Source organism: Lutra lutra, chromosome 14 (genome assembly GCF_902655055.1).
Source record: "Lutra lutra chromosome 14, mLutLut1.2, whole genome shotgun sequence".
In the NCBI taxonomy this organism is placed as follows: domain Eukaryota; kingdom Metazoa; phylum Chordata; class Mammalia; order Carnivora; family Mustelidae; genus Lutra; species Lutra lutra.
The window spans coordinates 58,752,906-58,773,679 of record NC_062291.1 but is presented as its reverse complement, the minus strand read 5'-3'; the positions used below and the strand labels follow the sequence as shown (position 1 = coordinate 58,773,679).

The window sequence follows — 20,774 nt, the reverse complement described above, 5'->3', positions numbered from 1 at the left end:
CCCCAGGGGTCAGAAAGGTCTACCTTGCCATCCTAGCCCTTATCACATTCAGCCTCCTGCCTTGTGGTGGTGTTTGCTTACACGTCTGTCTCCGCCACCCGACTGGGAAGCCCCCCTCCTACCCCCACAGTGTCTAGCACTCCAGCACCCTGTCTAGCAAGGAGGAGAAAATCAATAAAGATTTGCTGAATGAATGAGCCTTTGGAAGGACACTCAGGCGAGGTTGGGGAAAGAAGGGGAACCAGGCTGTACTCATCTGGACCTAGGGAGGAAACTGGGAGGCTGGAACTCTGACCATTTTATAGACAGGGACACTGAGGCACCAGGAGGGAAGAGGACCATGGGAAAGAATTTGGAGGAAAGGGGCTGGGATTCCCATGCCTGGGAGTTCAGCTAAGCTGATTGGTCCTCCCCTCTTTCAGCCTTTTCTACTTTCATTTTATTTCACAGTAACCCCTAACCCCAACCCACCCTCTACACATACCCTCCCCCCATGGGCCTGTCAAGGGCCAGCACAGCCTCATTCAACTGTGTAAGGAGTTGTAGAGAAGGACTTACGTTCTGCCATTTACCGTTTATTACTGGGGGAAGCAGGTCAGTCGTGTCTCTGGAGGCTCAGTGTTCCCAGCTGTACAATGGGCAGACCAGAGACCACGCGCTCCCGGAGTACTCAATACACCTGGAGGCACCAGGGCAATGGCGAAGGCCGCTTGTTACTCCAAAGAGAGCACACCTGCACCACGCCATCCCAACCTCATTTGAACTGAGCCCCCCACTCCCAGCTCCAGCCCGCAAGAGGCTCTGGTGTCTTATGACAGCGAGGTGCTTCCTTGTGAAGGAAAACTGTGCTCTGGGCACAGACCACTCCCTGTCCTCACTGGATCTGGGGATTCGGGGTGGGGGGGGGGCAGGTCACCCGGTTTCGCAGAGAAGGACACTGCGCGGGGGACAGGGACTACTGAGGCCACAGGCACCCCAAGCAAACGCAGCCCGCTGGCGCCCCACCGCCGGCCTCTCGCGGGGACTCTGATCCTGCCACAGTCCCTCCTGCTGCAGCGCACCCGTTTCCTCCGCGGGAAACAGCCCCTCCCGACCCCCCGCCGCCCCCTGCACCTGGCCACCCCAGGACTTCCCGGGCCGAGCCCCGTGGACGCCCGCTCCCGGCCCGGCCCGAGGCTCAGGGCAGAGGCGCCGAGCCGAGGGCCGGGCTGAGCGCCCGCCTTGACCGGGTCCGCCCGGGGGCGGGGCCTGCGGGGCCTCCTCCGCAGGCGGCGGCTGCGGGGTGGGGGGCGCCCGCGGGCCGCAGCGGGATAAAAGGGCCCCAGGGTGCCCGGGGAGGCCCGTCAGCGCTCTCATCCCGGCGTCCGGCCCCTGCCCGACCGTCCTCTGTGCTGCGGCTGGTGAGCCCCCGCCTGGCCCCTGGCCCCTGGCCCCGGGGTCTGTCTCGCGTTGTCCTGTCTGTCCCACTTCTGTCTCTCTGTGAGGCTGCCAGCCTCTGAAGGTTCCTGAAGGCTGGGGGCTGGGAGAGGTGGGGGTCCCATGGGCAGATGGCCTAGCCTCCTAGTCGCTCACCAACCTGCTTCCAAGGGAAGTGACCAAATTAGGGAGCTTGGCCCAAGGCCCGCCCAGGGTGGCTGGCCCCAGCCCGTCCGGGGTGCCTGCGTGTCTTGTTTGTGAACATGCTGTGTGTAACCATTTCTCTGCCCTCATCGAGGAAGAAGCAAGGAAAGGGGCAAGGTGGGTTCAGATGTCAAACTTGTGACTTGGGGGACAAAGAGGCAGGGTACATAAACCAGAGATGATTATGCTGAGGGGTAGGGAGACAGCGAGTGGAGGTGGGCAGAGGGCTTCAACCGCAGTATGTCCCGTGCCTGGCCAGGTAAAGCTCAGAGTCATTTGCTGGCACTACTTCAGGTCACCATAATTCGTGGTCCCAGGGAGGGACCCCATCCCCCAAAGAGCTAGAGAGAAGGGGCTTCCAGTGATCCCAAGGCTGGTGCACAGGAGGGCAGCCCCCCTCCCCCAACCATGTTCTCTCCTGAATATCCTTGGGCATTTCCAGCCCATTCCAGGGGGGCCAGTGTCAGCGTCCACTGGGAACACCTGAGCAGTTGCCTGTCTGCGTCAAGCTGGCGGGATCCTGGATGTCACTCAGTTGCACTATGTTGGCACCAACCCCAGTGCCCTTAAACCGAGGCTGGGTCATCAATCAGCCTGCAGCAGGGTGGAATTTCATTCATCCCCCTGCCTCCTTTCCTCCTTCCCCTCCTCCTGGATCCAGCGTCCAGGTCTCCCATGGCTGAGAGCCTGGCTTCTGAAGCCGGGCTGCCTGACTTTGTCCCGGCTGGACAAGTTACTTAGCTTCTCTGGACCTCAGCTTCTCACCTATAAAGTAGTGATAAGTACTCCGTAAATAGTTTCAAATGTATTACAATAATTAATTATTAACTACCCTCCAACCTTCCTTCCCCTACACTATCCCCTTCTCTGCTTGTGAAGAGAACGGCCACTTCTGAGGCTGTTTCCTTCTCGAAGGGAGACTTCTCAGCTGGTGCTCTTCCCCATGCTGGGCACTGGAGGAATAGTTTTGGGGAGATGCGGTGGAGGCTGGGTATGGAGACCCCGAGCAAACACTGAGTGCTGGGGTGGTGGGAGGTAGCTGGGAGGGCTTAATGGAGGAGGCAGCATCTAAGCTGAGTGCTGGAACACCTGTAGGGATTTACCGATCTGACACAGAGGGCTAGGGTCCTCCAAGTAGAAGGAGCAGTGAGAGCAGAGGCCGGGATGTGGAAGCAGAGGATGGACGGCTATGTTTGGGGAATGGTGAGAAGGCAAGTTTGGGGTGACCAGAAGCTACAGAAGGTCCTGCAGTGGCAGGCAGGCTGGGAAGAGGGGTCCTCCCCACATCTGACCCTTGGTTTCTGCTGCCACCCATTCCCCCTCCCTGGGCCACTCTCATGGAAGGGAACTGTCCTCACCCAGATCCCAGTGTCCTGCAGCAGAAGGCCACCCCAGCTCCAGGCAGGCCTGGGACTATGCTTCTCTAATGAGAGCTCCAGGGTGCTGTGGGACATCAGCCCACTCTGTGGCCCATCATAGCATGTCACGGGGAGCAGGAGCCCTAGTGCCACCCCATCATTTTATAGGTGTTGCCCCTGAGTCTCAGAGAGAGGAAAGCCCCTGACTCAAGTCACATAAGGACTTGGTGCCAGAGCAAGGAGCATCCTGACTCCTGGGGGATGGGGCAAGGGTGGGGGATGGGGGTCATCATTCAGGTCAGACTCAAGGCGACCACTGGGTCCTAGCAGCTGGAGGGCTCTGAACCCAGTCCTTTTTCTCTTGTCATCTGGGGAAGGTCCTTACCCAGAGCGACTTCATTTTGGCTCAGTCCCTAGCTGTCCACCTCGTCCTTAGTGGGGCATGTCCCAAGCAGCCAAGCATAAGCTGCTCATGGTTGACAGCCCGTCAGGAGCCCCCGCCTGCTCCAGAGCAGAGAGTCACATAAAGAAAACAGTGTTTAAGTCTGGAAAGGAAGTGCAGGAGGGATCATGGTGGGAAGAGACTTAACCACAGCACCCGGCCCCAGGGAGGGGAACCCGGAGAACCTGGGCTAAGAGGAAAAAGAGGCAAATCTGGAGGATGTTGCAAAGAAAGGTCCTGGGGACTTGCTGCTATATGGCCTCTGTTCCTTCTTTATCTGAGACGGGCTGGGACCACCCCAACCCAGGGCTCCCCCCGGGCCGTTCCTGCTGCTGTGTGACAGTTACCTGTCCGGGAAAGCTGCTCTTGTCAGCGTCCAGAGCACATCCGTTCGTCTAAGCTTCACGAGAATCCTATGAGGTCCTTGCTATTTGGTATCCCTGTTTCACGGAGGGAAAACTGGGGCATTGTGCTATGAAATCACCTGCCCAAGACTGCCCAGAAGTGGAATGAGAACCCAGGCAGCCGGACTCCCAGTCTCTCCCCTTAAGCACGATGCAGTGCCACCTCGCAGCCATGCAACCGCGGATATTTACTGGGGCCACCTACGTACCGGCCTGGCACTCTTCTGAGCACTGGGGGCATGACACAGAGTCGCTGTCCCTGTGGAGCATAAGTCCTGAGCTCATCTAGTGTCCTTCTAGGAGCTCCCTCCGGCCAGCTCTGGGCTCACCAAAGCCAGAGGATTGGTGGCCAGAGGGGTTGGGGGCTGTGTGAAGGAAGAAATAGGACTGAGGCCCAGCCAACATAGCAGTCTGTGGGAAGGGGAGCAGCAGGGGGCCCTGGGAGGCCCCCGCTACCGAGACTGACCAGCTACATAGGACCCCCGGGGCAGCAGTGGCCATGCAAGAGCGGGTCTCCCCAGAACGAGCTCTCTTCTGACTCCAGTGCAGAACAGGGAGTCAAGGACACAATGTCCTCCATCATGTCCTGGGCTGGCATCAACTCCTCACCGGCTGCAGAGCCTGGCAGGGGAGGACCTCGAGCATTGGTGACTGCAGACCCTCTGGCAGCCCTCATCAGCCATGACCTCTCCCCCATGCTCCTCCCTGTGCCCCCAAGACCAAGGCTGCTCATGTGTGAGGGGGAGAAGACCCGCCCTGAACCTCACCCCGCTAAGGACCCAGAGAGCAGCTGATTATAGGCTTCTGGAAACAGGAGCCTTCTCTCTGGCATGTGCTCACTGCCTATAATTTTTCCACGGCCCCTCACCTCCTATAGGATGAAGAGCAGACTGTCCGCAGGTGCACAAGACCCCCAGTTGTCTGGCCCCAACCCATGCCTCCACCTTCACCCCCCCTACATACAGGACTATGTCAAGGCTAGCTATTTATTGAGAGCTATGTGGTAGGCTTGTACTAAGCACTTTAAACACAGTGTTTTATTTAACACTAACAACACTGAAACAAGGATTATTATTCCCACTTTATAGACGAGGAAATCGAGACTCAGTAAGGCCAACTTAAACTTCCTCAAGGTCACGTGAACAATGAATAGTGGGTTTCAACCCAGTTTACCAGCCTCCGAACTCGGACTCCATCGATACCACCGGTAGACATGTGCCCATGGCACACACACCCTTGGAGGGGTCCTGCCATCTTTTGTCCCTGCCTGCAGAAGAAGCCGAGCTCAGGGGTGGAGGCGGTGATCATCGTCACGTTTGCTCCTTCCCCAGGTGCCTTGGCCCCGGCTGCCCTCGAAGTCATCAGGATGTGGTCCCTACCGGCCGCCCTCTCCCTGCTCCTGCTGCTGCTGCTGCAGGCACCCCCTTGCAGTCTGCAGTCGCCGAACCCCGCGAAGCTGCGGCTGGTGGGTCCAGGGAGCAGGCCAGAGGAGGGCCGCCTGGAGGTGCTCCACCAGGGCCAGTGGGGTACCGTGTGTGATGATGACTTCGCTCTCCAGGAGGCCACCGTGGCCTGCCGCCAACTGGGCTTTGAAACAGCCCTGACCTGGGCCCACAGTGCCAAGTATGGTCAAGGGGAGGGTGAGTGCCCGGTGCTACCCAGCATGATGCCGAGGAGATGATGGTCGGTTGCCCTCCGAGGCTGGGCTCACTGAGGCTTCCGCAGACTCCTGCCCACACTTTAATACCCAGCTCCGGTGGCCTGCCCTGTGAGGCATTCCCTGAGCACCCCAGCTGCCAGTGCCCCTGCTCTGACCCTCCCATTCTCGCCTGCAGTGAGGCCGCCACCCTCCCCGCCGCCACCCTAATCCACTCTTACAGAGTGCCTGGCACACGGCAGGTGCTCAGCAAATGTTGCTGAGTGGATGAATGGATGGAGGGATAGGTGGACAGGTAGATCTGATTGCTAGACCTACCTGGCATTTTCCAAAAACAGATTCTACCTCCTCTTGGCAGTAGGTAGGGTTATAGATACCAAGGTCCCAGGAGAACCAACTCCTCTCCCCCACCCCTACTTTCTACACAGGCTCTGGAAGAAGACAGTTGATACCTGTGGGGTCCTAGGAAGGAGGCACAATCCACAAGTGCCTCTCTGTCCCTAAGCATCCCCCTTCCCCTGCCCTCAGGACCCATCTGGCTGGACAATGTGCGCTGTATGGGCACAGAGAGCTCCCTGGACCAGTGCAGGTCCAATGGCTGGGGTGTCAGTGACTGCAGCCACTCAGAGGACATCGGGGTGGTGTGCCACCCCCAGCGCCACCGCGGCTATCTTTCTGAGAGAGTCTCCAATGCCCTTGGGCCCCAGGTAAGGAGGCTGTTCAGGCCTTGGCCTGAGCTAAGGGTTGAGTCATGGGACATAGAGCCTCCTGGGTGATGAACCTGGAGGAAGAAGGAAGAGAAAGGGAGCAGCAGACTGGGCTGAGAGATGTCCCCTGGGACCCCACCTCCTGTTGGTGGCCCGGAGCAGGTGCATGGACAGAGGCCCCACCTGTAGCAGGCCAGGTGAGGGCCCGGGGGGGGGTCCAGGCTGGGGTTACTGGGGATTGCTGAAGCTGCTCCCCATAGGGGAGGCAGGAGGGGGTGTGGGGCTGCCTTACCCCCAAGGCCGGCCACAGTTGCTGCCTCTTCCCAGCACAAACAACCTCGAGCTACAAACGGCCCAAGCAAACAGAAGCAGGCGGGGCAGGTGCTGGCCCTTACCCTCCACTGCTGGGCAGCCCTAGCCTGCGGACAGCGGAACCTGGCCCACGGATGCAGCAGACCAGGGTGTGGTCGGTGGCCTTCATGGTCTAAGTCACCCCGGACCTGGGGTCCTCTGGGCCAACGATCCTGCTGGGAGTCTCAAGCAGCGGATCTGTGTCCATCTTCCGCTCTCCCCAGGTGGCACAAAGAAGGTCCCTCTGCATCCTGCGGAAGTCTCCCAAACTCCAAAGGCCCCGAGCCTGATCCCAAGGAAGGCACAGATCTGCCTGGTCCTCTCTTGAGTTGAGGGGAGGAGCGCAGACAGACCAAGGTTCTACCTCGTGCTCACTGTGTGGCCTTGGCAAATACACTCTTATCTGGGCCTCTGTTTTCTGACCTGTCCAGGGAGGGCCAGGGTTGGGGGGTGATCTTTAAGTGTTCTGAGCCCTTGCTTGCCCATATGAAGGTCTGCAGCGGGCTCAGCAGGGGCAGGAGGCCTGGGGCCCTTGGTAACCTTATGCGCCCTGCAGGGCCGGCGGCTGGAGGAGGTGCGGCTCAAACCCATCCTCGCCAGTGCCAAGCGGCACAGCCTGGTGACCGAGGGGGCAGTGGAGGTGAAGTACGAGGGCCACTGGCGGCAGGTGTGTGACCAGGACTGGACCAGGAACAACAGCAAGGTGGTGTGTGGCATGCTGGGCTTCCCCAGCGAGGCACCTGTCAAAAGCCTCTACTACAGGTAAGGAGAACCGGTGGGTAGAGGGGCGTGGGGTTGTGGGGAGGTGGCCGAGTGTGTGCATGCCTGTGCGAGCTATACACATGTGCTCCTGTGTGTGTGCATGTGCGTGTGTGTGCATGTGCCTTTGTAAGGCAAGGGCCTTACAGAGTCCAGGGAGATGGGCAGGGCGGTGTCTGCAGGAGGACACTCCCTGGGTGTGTGACGGGGAGGGAAACAGGCCCCACAGATTTCCCGAGCTGCGGGGCTCTCAGAATAATGAGGACTGAGGATGAACTTGGAGACCCTGGGAAGTACCTAGAAATGGTCAGAAAAGAAAAACAGCCCTTGCTAGTCATATGGAAAGAGCTGAAAACCACTGAATGCAAACCCGCGTGCCTGGTTAAAGAAGTGGACTTGACTGAAGATGCTTCTGGCAGGACCCGCCAGGACAGACCACCTGAGCCCCCGTCTCAGCTCTGCCAGTAACACGCCGAGGCCACGGCAGGGCCTCCAGGCCTCGATCAGCCAGTCGGCAGGGAATTTCCTCTGGTCTGATCTGAGCCAGGCTTTGACTGCTGCGCATGTGAGCAAGGCGGGGGGCGGGGCAGCACTTGGGAGACGAGACATAAAAACACTCTGTCCAAAACGTGACCGAACTGTCGCAAGATTGCATCAGCCTCTAAATGACACCAGCTCTGTGCCAGTGAAAACTCTGTGTTTCTCATCAAGGGAGACACCCACCACACTCCGTCTGTGTGGCCTCCCCTTGCCTACCCCCAGTCAGTTGAGCAGCTCTTAGATGGGTCTGCTCCCTGGGACCAGCCACGTGGCTCCATCCCTGGGGATGACTGGGATGTGGGCCCCTGACTCCCCACTGCCTGGTAATTGCACCTCTGGGCCCAGCTGGCTCACCCACCACCCCCGAGGAGGGCAGCCCTGATTATAGCCTCTGGGTGGGCAGCCCCTACCAGAAAGCCTTCAACTTGCACCTGCCCCCAGAGGACGTTTACGCTGGGTCACGTTTCTCAGGACACTCCCTGTAGGCTCCCGTCCATCTGCAGGAGGAGAGGGCGAGCTGGGGGCTGCCCACTTCAGTCAAGTGCTGAAGAGACCCCAGTTTGGGACTAGTTGAGGAGGTACCTTGCTGGGCCCCGCTGTTCTCCCTGTGACATGGAGATCACCGGCGTCTGTGACGAGACCACGCTAACAGGGCTGCTGTGCGGCTTGGCGCTAAAATAATGCGGGCGAGTTTCCGTACGGAATCCCCGTGCAAACTCAAGGACAGCCATGAGAAGCCGGGGCACACTGGGTATTCAGCACTCCCTCCATCCCCCCGACTTGTTTTCTCCCACCTAGGAGAGTCTGGAATTTGAAGATGAAGGACCCCAAATCTAGGTGAGGAGCCACGTCCCGAGGGGAGGGGTATGGCACGAAGGGGCAGGGCACGTCCCTTTCCTCCCCAGTGCCTCAGCCTCCCTGACCCCCGAGCTCCCTCAACCCCTTCCCACCTTCAGGCTCCCTTGTCTTCCAGGTTGAAGGGCCTGACACAGAAGAATTCCTTCTGGATCCACCGGGTCAACTGCCTGGGGACAGAGCCCCACCTGGCCAACTGCCAGGTGCAGGTGGCCCCAGCTCAGGACAAGCTGCAGCCGGCCTGCCCGGGCGGCATGCACGCTGTGGTCAGCTGTGTGGCGGGGCACAAGGAGTCCCGGGCAGAGGTGGGTCCCACCGCGTGGCAGCAGGAGTGGGTGAGAGGGACAGGCAGGGAGGGACACTCCGGGACAGGCAGGAGCGGAAGGACCAATCGCCCCCATCGAGGAGGACTTGGTGCAGACTGGGAGGAGGAGAGCAAAGCCTAGCATGGTAGAAATGTGGGATTTATTTAAAAGGAACCGTTTATAACCCGCCCATAAATGGAAAGCTGACATCACGGGCCAGGAATAGCAGGTAACCATAAAGACAGTAATTACATCGTAGCTAACAGGGTTGAGGCCAAAGCTAGTGAACCCGAGCCTGGCCCTGTTAGAAAAAGCAACAAGCAAGTGCTGGTGAGGTGCCGCGGACGTGGCCTCCTGGCAGTGGGATAGCGTCCTCCGTGAAACAGGAAGGACTGGAGAAGGGTTAACACGGAAGTCACTGCCCCACCGTGTGAGTCAGCTTCATTCATACCACGTCCCTGCGCAGCTTGAAATCATCTCACGGATCCCCTTGGGAACACCGATCTAGTTTAACCCCAAGGATAAGGAAGGAGCCAGGGGTGGACGACAGGAAGGGACCCCCCCCCCCCGCCCCGCGCCGCCCGAAGAGAGCAGGTAGAGGGTTGTGAAGGGCAAGAACCCCAGCTCCTAAGGCCCCCTTTTTACCACTGTGGCCCCTGCGGTGGTTCTTTGTCATGAGGGAAGGGCGCTTATGAAGAACGGCTTACTGGTGGATTCGAGGCAGTAGCTCTGAACCACCAGAGGTGGGACTAGAACCCTGGTCATCAGCTCGCCTGGGGGAAGGGGCCTGGCCCAGGCTCCCCACAGCAGCTCCGCCATGCCCGCTGCTGCCTCCTCTGCCTGCCCTGAAGCCGGTTTTCTCCCAGCAGGAGCTGAAGGTGCGCCTCCGCTCGGGGGCCCAGGTGGGAGAGGGCCGTGTTGAGGTGCTCATGAACCACCAGTGGGGGACGGTCTGCGACCACGGATGGAACCTCATCTCTGCCAGCATTGTGTGCCGTCAGCTTGGCTTTGGCTCGGCTCAGGAGGCCCTTTTTGGGGCCCAGCTGGGGCAGGGTAAGCAAGGAGGCCTGGGGTGGGGGGTAGGAGGCCGTGGATGGGCCACTGTTCCGTCCCTTGGTGGCCCTGGTGGTGAGGCCCAGGAACAGAAAGTTCTCTCCGACTATGGGGGGTAAGCCACGGGAGTAGGGTTCTAGAGGCGGAGCTTTACATGGCACCTCCCCCTCTCCTCGCTAGGCTTGGGACCCATCCACTTGAGCGAGGTGCGCTGCAGGGGTTCTGAGCGGACCCTCAGTGACTGCCCCTCACTGGAGGGGTCCCAGAATGGCTGTAAACATGAGAATGACGCTGCCGTCAGGTGCAACATCCCTGACATGGGCTTCAAGAATCAGGTGAGCTCAGCTTCTGGCGTAGCCTCCATCGGGGGGGTTGGAAAGCACAGAGAGCACCCCAGGACACCACATGGAGCCCGTGGAGAGGGGGGGTTCTCAGAGCTAGCCTGGAAACCCTCTCCTCTAAGCCTCCCCCGCCTGGCCCATGTGTCCTCAAGGCCAGGGTCTGGCCTTCAGAGATGTCCCATGGCAATGGGGGCCCTTCACGTGGATGCGCGTTCCCACAATAGGTGCCCTGTGAGGAAGGGGTCTAGGGCAGAGGACCCCAGTGCTGTCGGTGCTGGGGAGTGTCACTGCGAGGCTGCATGGAATGGCCAGAGTTCAGGTGTCATGTGTCATGCGGACAGTGGACAAGTCACTCCTGTCTCTGAGCGTGGCTCTGTCTTCTGTCAGTTGGGGTTGTCTCCTGGGGTTATTGTAAATGCAATAAGAGATACGAAATCCTTTTGCTCCTGGCAAGTCTTCGCTAATGATAGGGGCAGGCACCTTGGGTCTGACTGCTCTAGAGGGCAGGGACGCAGGGACTCTCTATCTAAGTATCTCAAGTGACAGAGAGAGAGAGATAAAGCCAGAGAAGGGGAGAGCCAGCCGGGACCCGGCTCCAGGCTTGTAGTCCTGAGCCCTCCGCCCGGAGGCCGCCGTGCTCCTCACACCCCTCTGACCACTGCAGGTGCGCCTGGCCGGCGGGCGCAACCCCCAGGAGGGTGTGGTGGAAGTGCAGGTGGAGGTGAACGGAGTCCGGCGCTGGGGGGCCGTGTGCAGTGACCACTGGGGGCTCACTGAAGCCATGGTGGCCTGCCGACAGCTCGGCCTGGGTTTTGCCAACCATGCAATCAAGGTAGGTCTCTGTCTTGCTTCCAAACTTCCTCTGTTAAAAGTGCTAACAACTCATTCATGCATTCATTGATTAGTTACTGAGTGAAACCGGGGGCCGATGCCATGCTGGGGGCTGGGGACAGTGTGGTGAACAAGACACAGTTCCTGTCTCAGGAACAGTCAGCGAAGTGGGGAAGGCGGTCATTAACAAAACATTCACGCAACAGGCCCATACTTCCGTCTCTAGGGAAGAGGACTTGCTCAGCAGACCAGGTGGGGAGGGGATAAACAGCCCACATGGGGGAAGCTTGACCCCACTGGGAAGATCAGGGACTGGGGCCGGAGTGGGGCTGTCAAGGGTGTGATGTGTGAGGGAGGGAGGAAGTGGCTGGCAAACGTTCAAAGTCTGCAAAGCAGATGTCTCAAACATTTCTTCTGTGCTGTTCAGCACACTGCTGGGGCAGCGAGAACGCTGACACTCACTGCAGCAGCCCCGCTGAGAGACGATGCTGGCGTGGCCCAGACTAGTGGCAGTCCTGGGGGAGTTGCGGGTAGATTCAAGAGGGATCCGGGAAAGAAAACCACAAGGCCATGGAGTGGCTGGGTTGGCACAACGTCCTCTGCTGGGCCCACACTGGCCGTTGGGGGAATGCCGGGCACCCTGCCCCTAGGAAATGGGACCTGTTCATGAGCACCGCCACCCCCCACCACCCAGCTATGGGAAGCAAAGCTGAGTGGACAGCAAGGGAACGGGACCGTCCTCTTCAACAGCTGAGGGCTGCCCTGTGGGTGAGGGTGGGGCAAGGCAGTGGCGGAAGAATCTCCCTGCCTAGGTCCATGGGAGAAACTTGTGCTGCCGGAGGGGTGCAAAGCAGCGGGGACTGTCACCACGCTGGAGACTTTCAAGCTGGGGCCGGGCACAACCAGGTGGTGGCGGTCCAATGGGGTTCCAGCATCAGATGGGTGTCGGAGGGGATGACTCCAAAGCATCCCCCCTGACCGGGCGCTGCCGGCTCTTTTCTCAGGACACCTGGTACTGGCAGGGGACGCCAGGGGCCACCGACGTGGTGATGAGCGGCGTGCGCTGCTCGGGCACAGAGCTGGCCCTGCAGCAGTGTCAGAGACATGGGCCGGTGCTCTGCTCCCACGGCTCAGGGCGCTCCTCGGCCGGGGTCTCCTGCACAGACAGTGAGTAGCACCCACGGCGCCACTGCTCCCTGCCACCCAAGCCTGGCCAGCCCACACGGCCCCTTCTCGGAGAGGGCCTGGAAGGGTGGGGGTGGAAGGAGGGCTGGACTTGGAGCAGCGGCCCTGCCCTTTACCAGCTGTGGGTGCCCAAGTCACCCATCCCCTGGGGACCCAGTCCTGCCCCGCCTGGCTCACAGGGTTATGGTGAGGATTAAAGCAGAGGAGCGGGGAACACACAAGGACGCACAGTCATGTTTTTCACTTTCTGTGTCGTGACTGAAAGTTGAAAGAAAAAAAAAAAGTGAGAAAACAAGAGAATGTGTTAGACTTAGTAAGGGCAGCCTTTTCTGCTGGGAACCCTATACACACGCACTAGGCCACAACCGCGTGTCCTCGTCCTGAGCTGTGGATTCCCTGGCAGGCTACAGGACAGGACTGTTCCGAGGCAGGGGTCCACCCCATGCATCCGGATGCTCGGGGCGGTCGCATCGGTCTGACACCTGCCGACCAGGTCAATGCCGATATACTGTATCTGGTCCCGAGGCTGCGGATGGCACTGCACCAGGTGGCCACTTGACCTTCTCCCCAGCCAGGCTTGCATGCCAAGACATCCTTGATCTTTGTCAGCGAGCCTGAGCGCTCTTCTCCGTCCCACGCACCTTAGAAAATACTGGGTCCTCACGACACACCCTCACCAGCAGGGAGCTGTGTGGCACCAGCCTGTGCCTTCCCAGCACACTGGGGGTCTGCTCCCCGGCCTGGGACCCCTGTACCCTTCCCTCAGAGCAGCAGCTCTCAGCCTGAAGGCTTCTGACATTTTGCCATGGGCGAGCACGGACAGGCAACCTGCCTACTGTGTGACCATCCCTATATCTCCTCTGTGATCTTTCTCATTCCTTTTCTTCTTTGCCCTCTCTCCTTCTCCGTCTCTCTGGAAGCTCTCCTTCTTTCCCTCAGGAACTCAAAGGTTTGCCGTGAGAATAGCCTAGGAATAAGCACAGGACCTTCGGGAACATTTGGTGATGGTCCAAGCCCCCTCTGGCCGCCCAGCCCAGCACCCGCTACCACCCACAGTGCCCGCCTGCCGAAACTAACCGGCAGTCCCATCTCACTGTCCTCAGCACATAGACTCTCACCCGGCTGATGCCTCTCCCCAGATCTGAACTGTCACCCTGCTCTTGCAAGGCAAAGTCCTGAGAACAGGCAACTTTTCTCCCCTAATGCAACATGGTAACAGCAGCAGAGCTCCACTGGCATGGGGGCAAGGACACATGGGGCTCCAAGGTGGGTGAGAGCCCCAGTGGCAGGAAGGGAACAGGCATTTCTGGCACGATGGACGCTTATGCACAGAGAAGCACTGGGAATGTCATCAGGGAAGAATGCACAAGACAGGCTGGTGTGAGTACCCAGGAGAGCAGTCAGGTTAGAACAGGGACCCTGCGGGAGGGCCTGAAACTGCAGCAGGGTGGACCGAATGGCAGAGCCCAGGAGCAGGCTCAGAGATGATCTCTTCCGACTCTTCCTGTCAGCCCTCTCCCCTTCGCGCCCCTCCCTTGAAGGAACTGAGACCCAAAGAGAGTGACTGAGCTGGGGAAGCCAAGCTGGGCAGCAGGGCTCAGGAGGGGCTGTGTGAGCTAGACCACAAAGAGGCACTTGGAAGCTGAGGAGCATTTTGCAAAGGAAATACCAGCTTACATCGAGGGCATGCTTACCCGACAGTGACCTGAGCACGTTACGGGTACTGGCGCTACTGGCATTATTACGATCCCCACCTTAGGAATGGAGAAAGTGAGAGCCAGAAGCTTAAGCAAGTCACAGAGCTAGTGAGAGGTGTGGCCAGAAACAAAGTAAGACTTGAACGCCGGCAGCCGACTCCAAAGCCGTCATGCCTAACCAGGGCACGGGAGCACTTGAACCCACCTTTCCTGACTCCTGTCCTGGGGAGAGCCCTGCCCTGCTGGTAGCTCCCCCAGAGAGCCCCTCTGCCTGAGAGCAACACGGCTGCCTCCCTTCCTTTGCCCTGTGGCCGCAGGCGCTCCAGACCTGGTGATGAACGCCCAGCTCGTGCAGGAGACCGCCTACCTGGAGGACCGGCCGCTCAGCCAGCTGTACTGCGCGCACGAAGAGAACTGCCTCTCCCGGTCTGCCGACCACATGGACTGGCCCTATGGCTACCGGCGCCTCCTGCGCTTCTCCTCCCAGATCTATAACCTAGGCCGGGCCGACTTCCGTCCCAAGACAGGACGCCACAGCTGGATTTGGCACCAGTGCCACAGGTCAGTGCTCACTCACGCCATGGCTCTCAAGGGACAAACAGCCAAGTCCAAGAATCAAGCCAGTGTGGTCTTCCCCTGTCCCCGGGCGCTCTCCTGGGAGGGGCGCGCACTCTGAGAGCCTTCCTTCCTCAACGCCTCACTGGCTTTGCCTCTAGGAGCCGGTAGGGAACTGCAGGGGCACTGACTGGCCCTGCCCCGGATGTACAGCCCTGAACGGTGCTCATGGGGTGCACCCCCCCAGCAGCGGCTGGTGGAGCACTCCTTGCCAGCAGAGCTGGTCTTTGTTAGAATGATGTGGACAATTAATTTTTCTGTGGTGGACCTTAGGCCTTGTCTTTAAAAGCCACATAAAGTGAAAACTCCTAGAAACCTGGAAACCCAAAAGAGACATCCCAACCAGGATGCTGGCTCTGCAGAAAAAGCTTGCTGGCTTCTGCAGGAGCAGAGCAAGGCCGCCCAGAGACAAGTGGGAACGCAGGGACTGAAAGGAGACAATGGGCTCTCTTTCCTATCAGGAGTCTCCAGCCCAGACAGGAAAGACAAGGCCTGTGACAAAGGCAGAATGGGAAAGTGGTGGTTTCTGCTTTCAGGACGCAGCATGGTCGGGGGGAGCGGAGTGGAGTGGGCAGCAGCGTTGGGACTTGGCCTTGCTGAGATAATGAGCACCTTCCCCTGTAGCAGGAACAGAGTTGTCATCAGGCCTGGATTGGAAACAATGGTAGCAATTTGGTCGCAGGCTCCCAGGGAGCAGAGTAAGCACCCCTCCTTGGCAGATGGGCCCAAGGCTCATTCGTGGAGGTGCCCCTCCCTCCTGCCTCCGATTGGGCCTCCTGGAGGGTCGCAGGGCTGTGCTCTCCCCTCCTCCCCTGGGTCCACACCGGGTGAGGGCAGCTGTGCCTGGCTGCCGTGCAGGGAGTGCCAGAAGGTAGACCATGGTCCCACGGATCCTGGCTTGGTGAGGGAGAAGGGCGCTGCCCTGACGATACCGTTCCCCTCTGGATAGTGATGGGGCCTTGGTCTGGCCTGCCGACTGCTCCAGGCTGACAGCGCTTCCCCTCCCGCAGGCACTACCACAGCATCGAGGTCTTCACCCACTATGACCTCCTCACTCTCAACGGCTCCAAGGTGGCTGAGGGGCACAAGGCCAGCTTCTGCCTGGAGGACACACACTGCCCCCCAGGTAGGCGGATCCCCGGCCTCGCAGCCTCCTGGTGTTCTCTTCCTCAGCCCCGTCCCGGTGAGGCTCCTTTCCGCCCTCAGCCAAGACCCCCTCAGGCACCTGGAGACTCTGGTCTGGCAACAGTCAGCACTCAAGGCATTCCAGAAAGATCGGTGTCTTATCTCCTGACATCTTAGGTGGAAGGTCCCTGCTGCTGCTGCATTGCCAGCACGTTTCATACCACCTGTAAAGGCTTCATACTCTCGGTATGAGATGCAGGCTTGTTTCACTTTGACTAAGTTCTCTGAGGACACGGGTTGTCTAATTCCTGTTTGCAGTCCCACAGTTCCTAGCCTTTCAGAATGGCATGGCAAACGCTCGCTCTTCAGACAGTCAGAAGGATGTAGGGCTGGAACCTTCCACCCATAATTCCTAGGCCAACAGGAGTTCCCACTAGAGCATCCAGAGAAATCCTATCACACATGGGGTTTGCTACTGTGCTGGATTCATGGTTAGTAGGAATTCAGGCTCTGATTCCCAGGCAGGTTATCTAACAGAACCGCAGGTCCCTTGTCTGATTCCACTGAGAGAGATGACCGGTGTGAGGATTCCGTGTGTAGGGCCTGCCTTGCAGGGTCCCGAGCCCCTCCCCCCTGCCTAGTAACCATTGGCGCCCTTCCACACAGGACTGCAGAAGCGCTATGCGTGTGCCAACTTTGGGGAGCAGGGAGTGACTGTCGGCTGCTGGGACACCTACCGGCATGACATCGATTGCCAGTGGGTGGATATCACAGATGTGGGCCCTGGGAATTACATCTTCCAGGTAAGGGGGCTTGGGGATCCCCCATAGGAACTCCAGTTCCTGCAGATATTCCAAGTCTCCCTGCAGTGAGGGAAGAGTTTCACAAATAGGGTCTCCCAACAGGTCTTGCACTTGAACACCGAAGAAGGATCCCGAGGACCTGGGTTTGAGTCTTGAGTCAGTGGACAACGTAGCATAGGAACGTTGACGCCTGCCCTCTGGGTGCCTGGAAGGACTAGTGAAACGAAGGGCGTAAACACCCTTTGCAAGACTGTGTGCAATGTAAACGATGATCACAGCCACTATCGTCACCGGCTTTCACTCGTCCCCTTGTCTCTCTGCAGGTGGTTGTGAACCCCCAGTTCGAGGTGGCGGAGTCTGATTTCTCGAACAACATGATGCGGTGCCACTGCAAGTATGATGGGCACCGGGTGTGGCTGCACAACTGCCACACAGGTAACCACGAGCCCTTGTGGGGCCAGCCGCCTATGGGCTCGGGAAGCTGGGAGCCGCTGCCCACACCCTCCATGGGGCTGGAAGGTGGATGTGGAAGGCTAGGGGTAGGACAGAGATGAACATCCCTTGACATCTTCATAGGTCCGTTTCTAGACCCAACTGGTGACACCAGCAGCCTCACCCAGTCACAACTGACTTCTATATCCCTCTTTGTCCTTAAGGCTGTTTGGATTATAAACTCAGTCTCCCATCTGTCCTGGAGTCTTTTCTGTTACTTCAAGCCAAGTCTGGATTTCTCTTTCCCAGTCCCGTTATTGTTCACCCTCCCTTTCGTATGGTCTTTCTTAGTCGTGCCCGTCCTAAGTTGACTGCCTCACAGGCAGAAGGGGAGGTCCGCCAGCTCTGTGTTGCTGTCTCCAGCTGGGATCACGGAGCACAAGAAGGTGGCCGCAGAGAACAGGGCTCAGGACGCTTAGAGGATTGGTTGTATTGGACAATGGAAGAAGCAGATTCAGTAGGGGACAGAGTACGGAAATGGTTGCTCTACTTGTCTAGGAAGGTAGCAGTCCCTCCTCTAGCTCAAGTTACGAAATGCCTGAACTTGCTATGGGGAGTGTGCGTTCACACCCATGCTTAGCACATAGCGCGGGACGGGACTGGTTTATTCAATCAACAAACACTGAAGACCTACTTTTGTGTTGAATACTGTGCCAGGCACTAGGAAAATAAATAGGAGTAAAATGTGGAGCTCAGTGTCAAACAGGGTAAGCAGGCATGCCAAAGGATAACCCCAATACTCCTGATTATTCCAAACCCGTAAGAACTAATGCTGACCAGGCCCAGAGAGAAAGCAACAACTTGGGGGCTAGCAAGGTCTCCCGGAGGAAATGATGCTTGAACCGGGTTTCAAAGGAGAGGTACAAGTCCGGGAAGAAGGGAACACTAGAGAACGAGCACAGGATTTGGCCCCCGAAGGCTTCACTGGGTTCCAAATCCAAGTCCACCACCTTCTAGTTGTAAATTGAGGAACATCTCAACCTCAAAGAAGTTTTCTTTTTTAAAATGGGGGAACCATGTACTTCAAACCCACTGAAGTGCTTTGCAAGGGGGGTTATGATAGGTCTTGCTAAGAGAATGACTCTCCTGTGGGTTCGGGAACCACTGAACAATTTTAGTCAAGGGGGGGTGCAAAGAGATCAGATTTATGTTTTCAGAAAGGTCACTCTAGCAATGGATGCAAGACCGTAAGAGGAGAAAGAGGAAATAGTCCAAAGATTCAAAATTGTGTAACTGAGTAGGTTTTGCTGCCACAAACTGAGACAAGAACATCAGAGTTACCAGGGACTGGAACCTAAGGCTGCACAGTGGAGAGAGCCTCCCGAATGCTAGTGGTGGGCTGCAAGGGATCCAGGGCGGCGAGGGAGGAAAGAAAAACAGTGCACTTTTGAGCACCGTCGGGGTCCTTGCACAAAACAGAGGACATACCAGGTGATAATACAGTTATTTAATGAAAGGACTGGTGTGAAGAGGTGTGAATAGGACTAAGGAAATGAGGGTTGTGGAGGCATCTGAGGATAAGCCAGAGTGGGAAATTGTTAATGCCTTTCAGCTTGAAGGGGCACAGGGCGTCCTAGAGGCAGGTTAAAGTTCAAGCTTGGAGGGAGAACCTGACCAGAGCAGGAGGCAAGGGAGGCCACCACCACAGGAACAGGGAAGAAATACACCAATGTCTCCCTCCTTCTATCCACTAATCTTCTGCTGTTGCTTCTCACTGACCTAAATCAACCAGAAACAGAGGCTGAGGAAGCCAGAGGGAAGCTATCTAGAGCACAGAGAAAACAAATAAGGGTAGAGAATGAATCTGGGGATGGTGGGTAGGCAGAGTATCAGCATAACCCTTTCTACTCAATAGCCTGTTCTTCCTGATGTGCTTGAAACTACACAGCAGGGTCTGTTTCTACAAAATGTTTATGCCTATGACTGACCTGATGTAAAGGGTGAGTGGGGCAGAATGTAACTCTGTGTGTGTGTGTGTGTGTGTGTGTGTGTGTGTGTGTGTGTGTGTGTGAGAGAGAGAGAGAGAGAGAGAGAGAGAGAGAAGGAGAGAAATTGTCAGGAAGGGGATAAGAGCTTGGGAAGGTTGGCTTCTTACCTGTTCTCCTTTGGTCCACAGGGGATTCCTACCGAGCTAATTCAGAGCTCTCCCTGGAGCAGGAGCGTCTCAGGAACAACTTCATCTGAAGCCATGACTGCACACTTCCGGCTGCTGCCCACACACCAGATACCTCAGCTTACTGGAGCCATGCCCTTCGCAGAGCCCTAACTCAGAGGGAAAGGGGTCAGTGCCAAGGGGCACCAAGAACTGCTCAGGAAGCCTTTTGATGGCAAGGTCACCAAACCAAAATGGTACTGTTCCCTCAGGAGGACTCTGGGCCTGTCCCCTAAGGGCCTTTGGTCTATGGTCTCTGGCCTCCAGGCTTTGTTGAGCTGAGCTCGTCTTCCACAAGGAGACCCAGTCCTTACTGGATCTTGCCCCAGAGTTCCTGATTCAGGAGCAATTAGAGATGGACTATGGCTCAGTCCCCCATTTGAATGGTGCTTTGCAAATGTCTTGGAGGAGTAGGGGACAAAAGGATAAAAATACACGGAAGATAGGATTAACTCTGCTAAAAGCTCAAAGTCACAACTGGCAGAGATGCTGATGAATCCAGGCCCTCATTTGGTCTGTGCTCATTTAGAACTCACCTGTTATTCCTAAGAATCCACTCTAGTGCCTTTACCTTTATCCTACCACACATATGGGTGTTTCTATGCTTCTGGAAGCATAGGCCTCAGGCATCCCCTTATCTCCTGATGAGCCAATACCACCAGTTACTGAGTGCTTGAGAAGGGGCAGGATTTGCAGAGCTGGCCAGATGAGGCCTTCCTACAGAACAGCAAGAGAAGGCCAAGCAGAAAGATTGCTGCGGTGGTATGGACTCCAGCCCCTGCCATGGCCTCTGCCATGGAAAAAATATATATATGCCATTCCCCTGGCAGGCAATCCAGTCTCCCTCAAGATCATTGTACGTCTCAGGGCTGGCCTAAATTTCAGGTCTCAACTAAGCTTCTGGAGTGAACTTCGCATGGAATAAATTAGATACACATAAGAGATGATTTTTACAGGTTTGATGCTCTAATCCCAATAAAGGTTGCTCACTATGGACAGCTACAGTGACAAGACTGGCTCTTTGCAGTTCCCAGCACACGAAGTCTAACTTCTTCCACTCTTGCTGAGCTGGGGACTAGGATGTGTGGGGGACACACTACTCACAACAGTACTACTACATTTCTCCGATATTAGCCTATCATCTGCTTCCCAATTCTCTCCCCAGGCTCAGCACTGAAACGTGGGTCAGAAAGGTCAAGGGACGAAAGGGAGGAGGCAAGAAGGAAAAGTCCAAGGATTGTAAACTTTTATAACCCAGGCTGCAAAACCAAAGTGAACGGTAGCAGATGGGCAGATTTACAATAGTACTCCCCTCCCCACATCATGAGCGCCGTCCCCTCCTCAGGGAGTAAGAAGGGACACGATCTGTAGCTATCCTCTATGAATACAAAGACGTACTTTCTTCCTTCTTCTCTTCTACCTTCTCTCTCCTCCACTCCTTCATCTCCTTCATTAGGCAAAGGGAGCATTATATCTTGGCAT

General features: G+C 57.4%; 1 protein-coding gene across 5 annotated transcripts; it reads left to right on the top strand.

Annotated features, from left to right (window-relative positions):
- The first annotated feature begins 1,263 nt into the window (after window positions 1–1,263).
- LOXL4 (lysyl oxidase like 4) lies at window positions 1,264–20,288 on the top strand. 5 transcript variants are annotated; one of them, XM_047703320.1, is made up of 15 exons: window positions 1,264–1,400; window positions 5,156–5,464; window positions 6,010–6,188; window positions 7,096–7,301; window positions 8,637–8,675; window positions 8,812–8,998; window positions 9,865–10,051; window positions 10,232–10,386; window positions 11,057–11,224; window positions 12,228–12,390; window positions 14,423–14,666; window positions 15,731–15,846; window positions 16,512–16,648; window positions 16,972–17,083; window positions 19,257–20,288. In XM_047703320.1, exons 2-15 carry the CDS (start codon window positions 5,191–5,193, stop codon window positions 19,322–19,324), a joined length of 2,235 nt encoding a protein of 744 aa, XP_047559276.1. In that variant the 5' UTR covers window positions 1,264–1,400; window positions 5,156–5,190; the 3' UTR covers window positions 19,325–20,288. The 5 variants fall into 5 exon arrangements, with proteins under 5 accessions (XP_047559276.1, XP_047559277.1, XP_047559275.1 ...); XM_047703319.1 differs by lacking the exon at window positions 1,264–1,400 and adding an exon at window positions 1,440–1,737 and having other exon boundaries at window positions 9,868–10,051; XM_047703318.1 differs by lacking the exon at window positions 1,264–1,400 and adding an exon at window positions 1,440–1,737.
- Window positions 20,289–20,774: the final 486 nt, after the last annotated feature.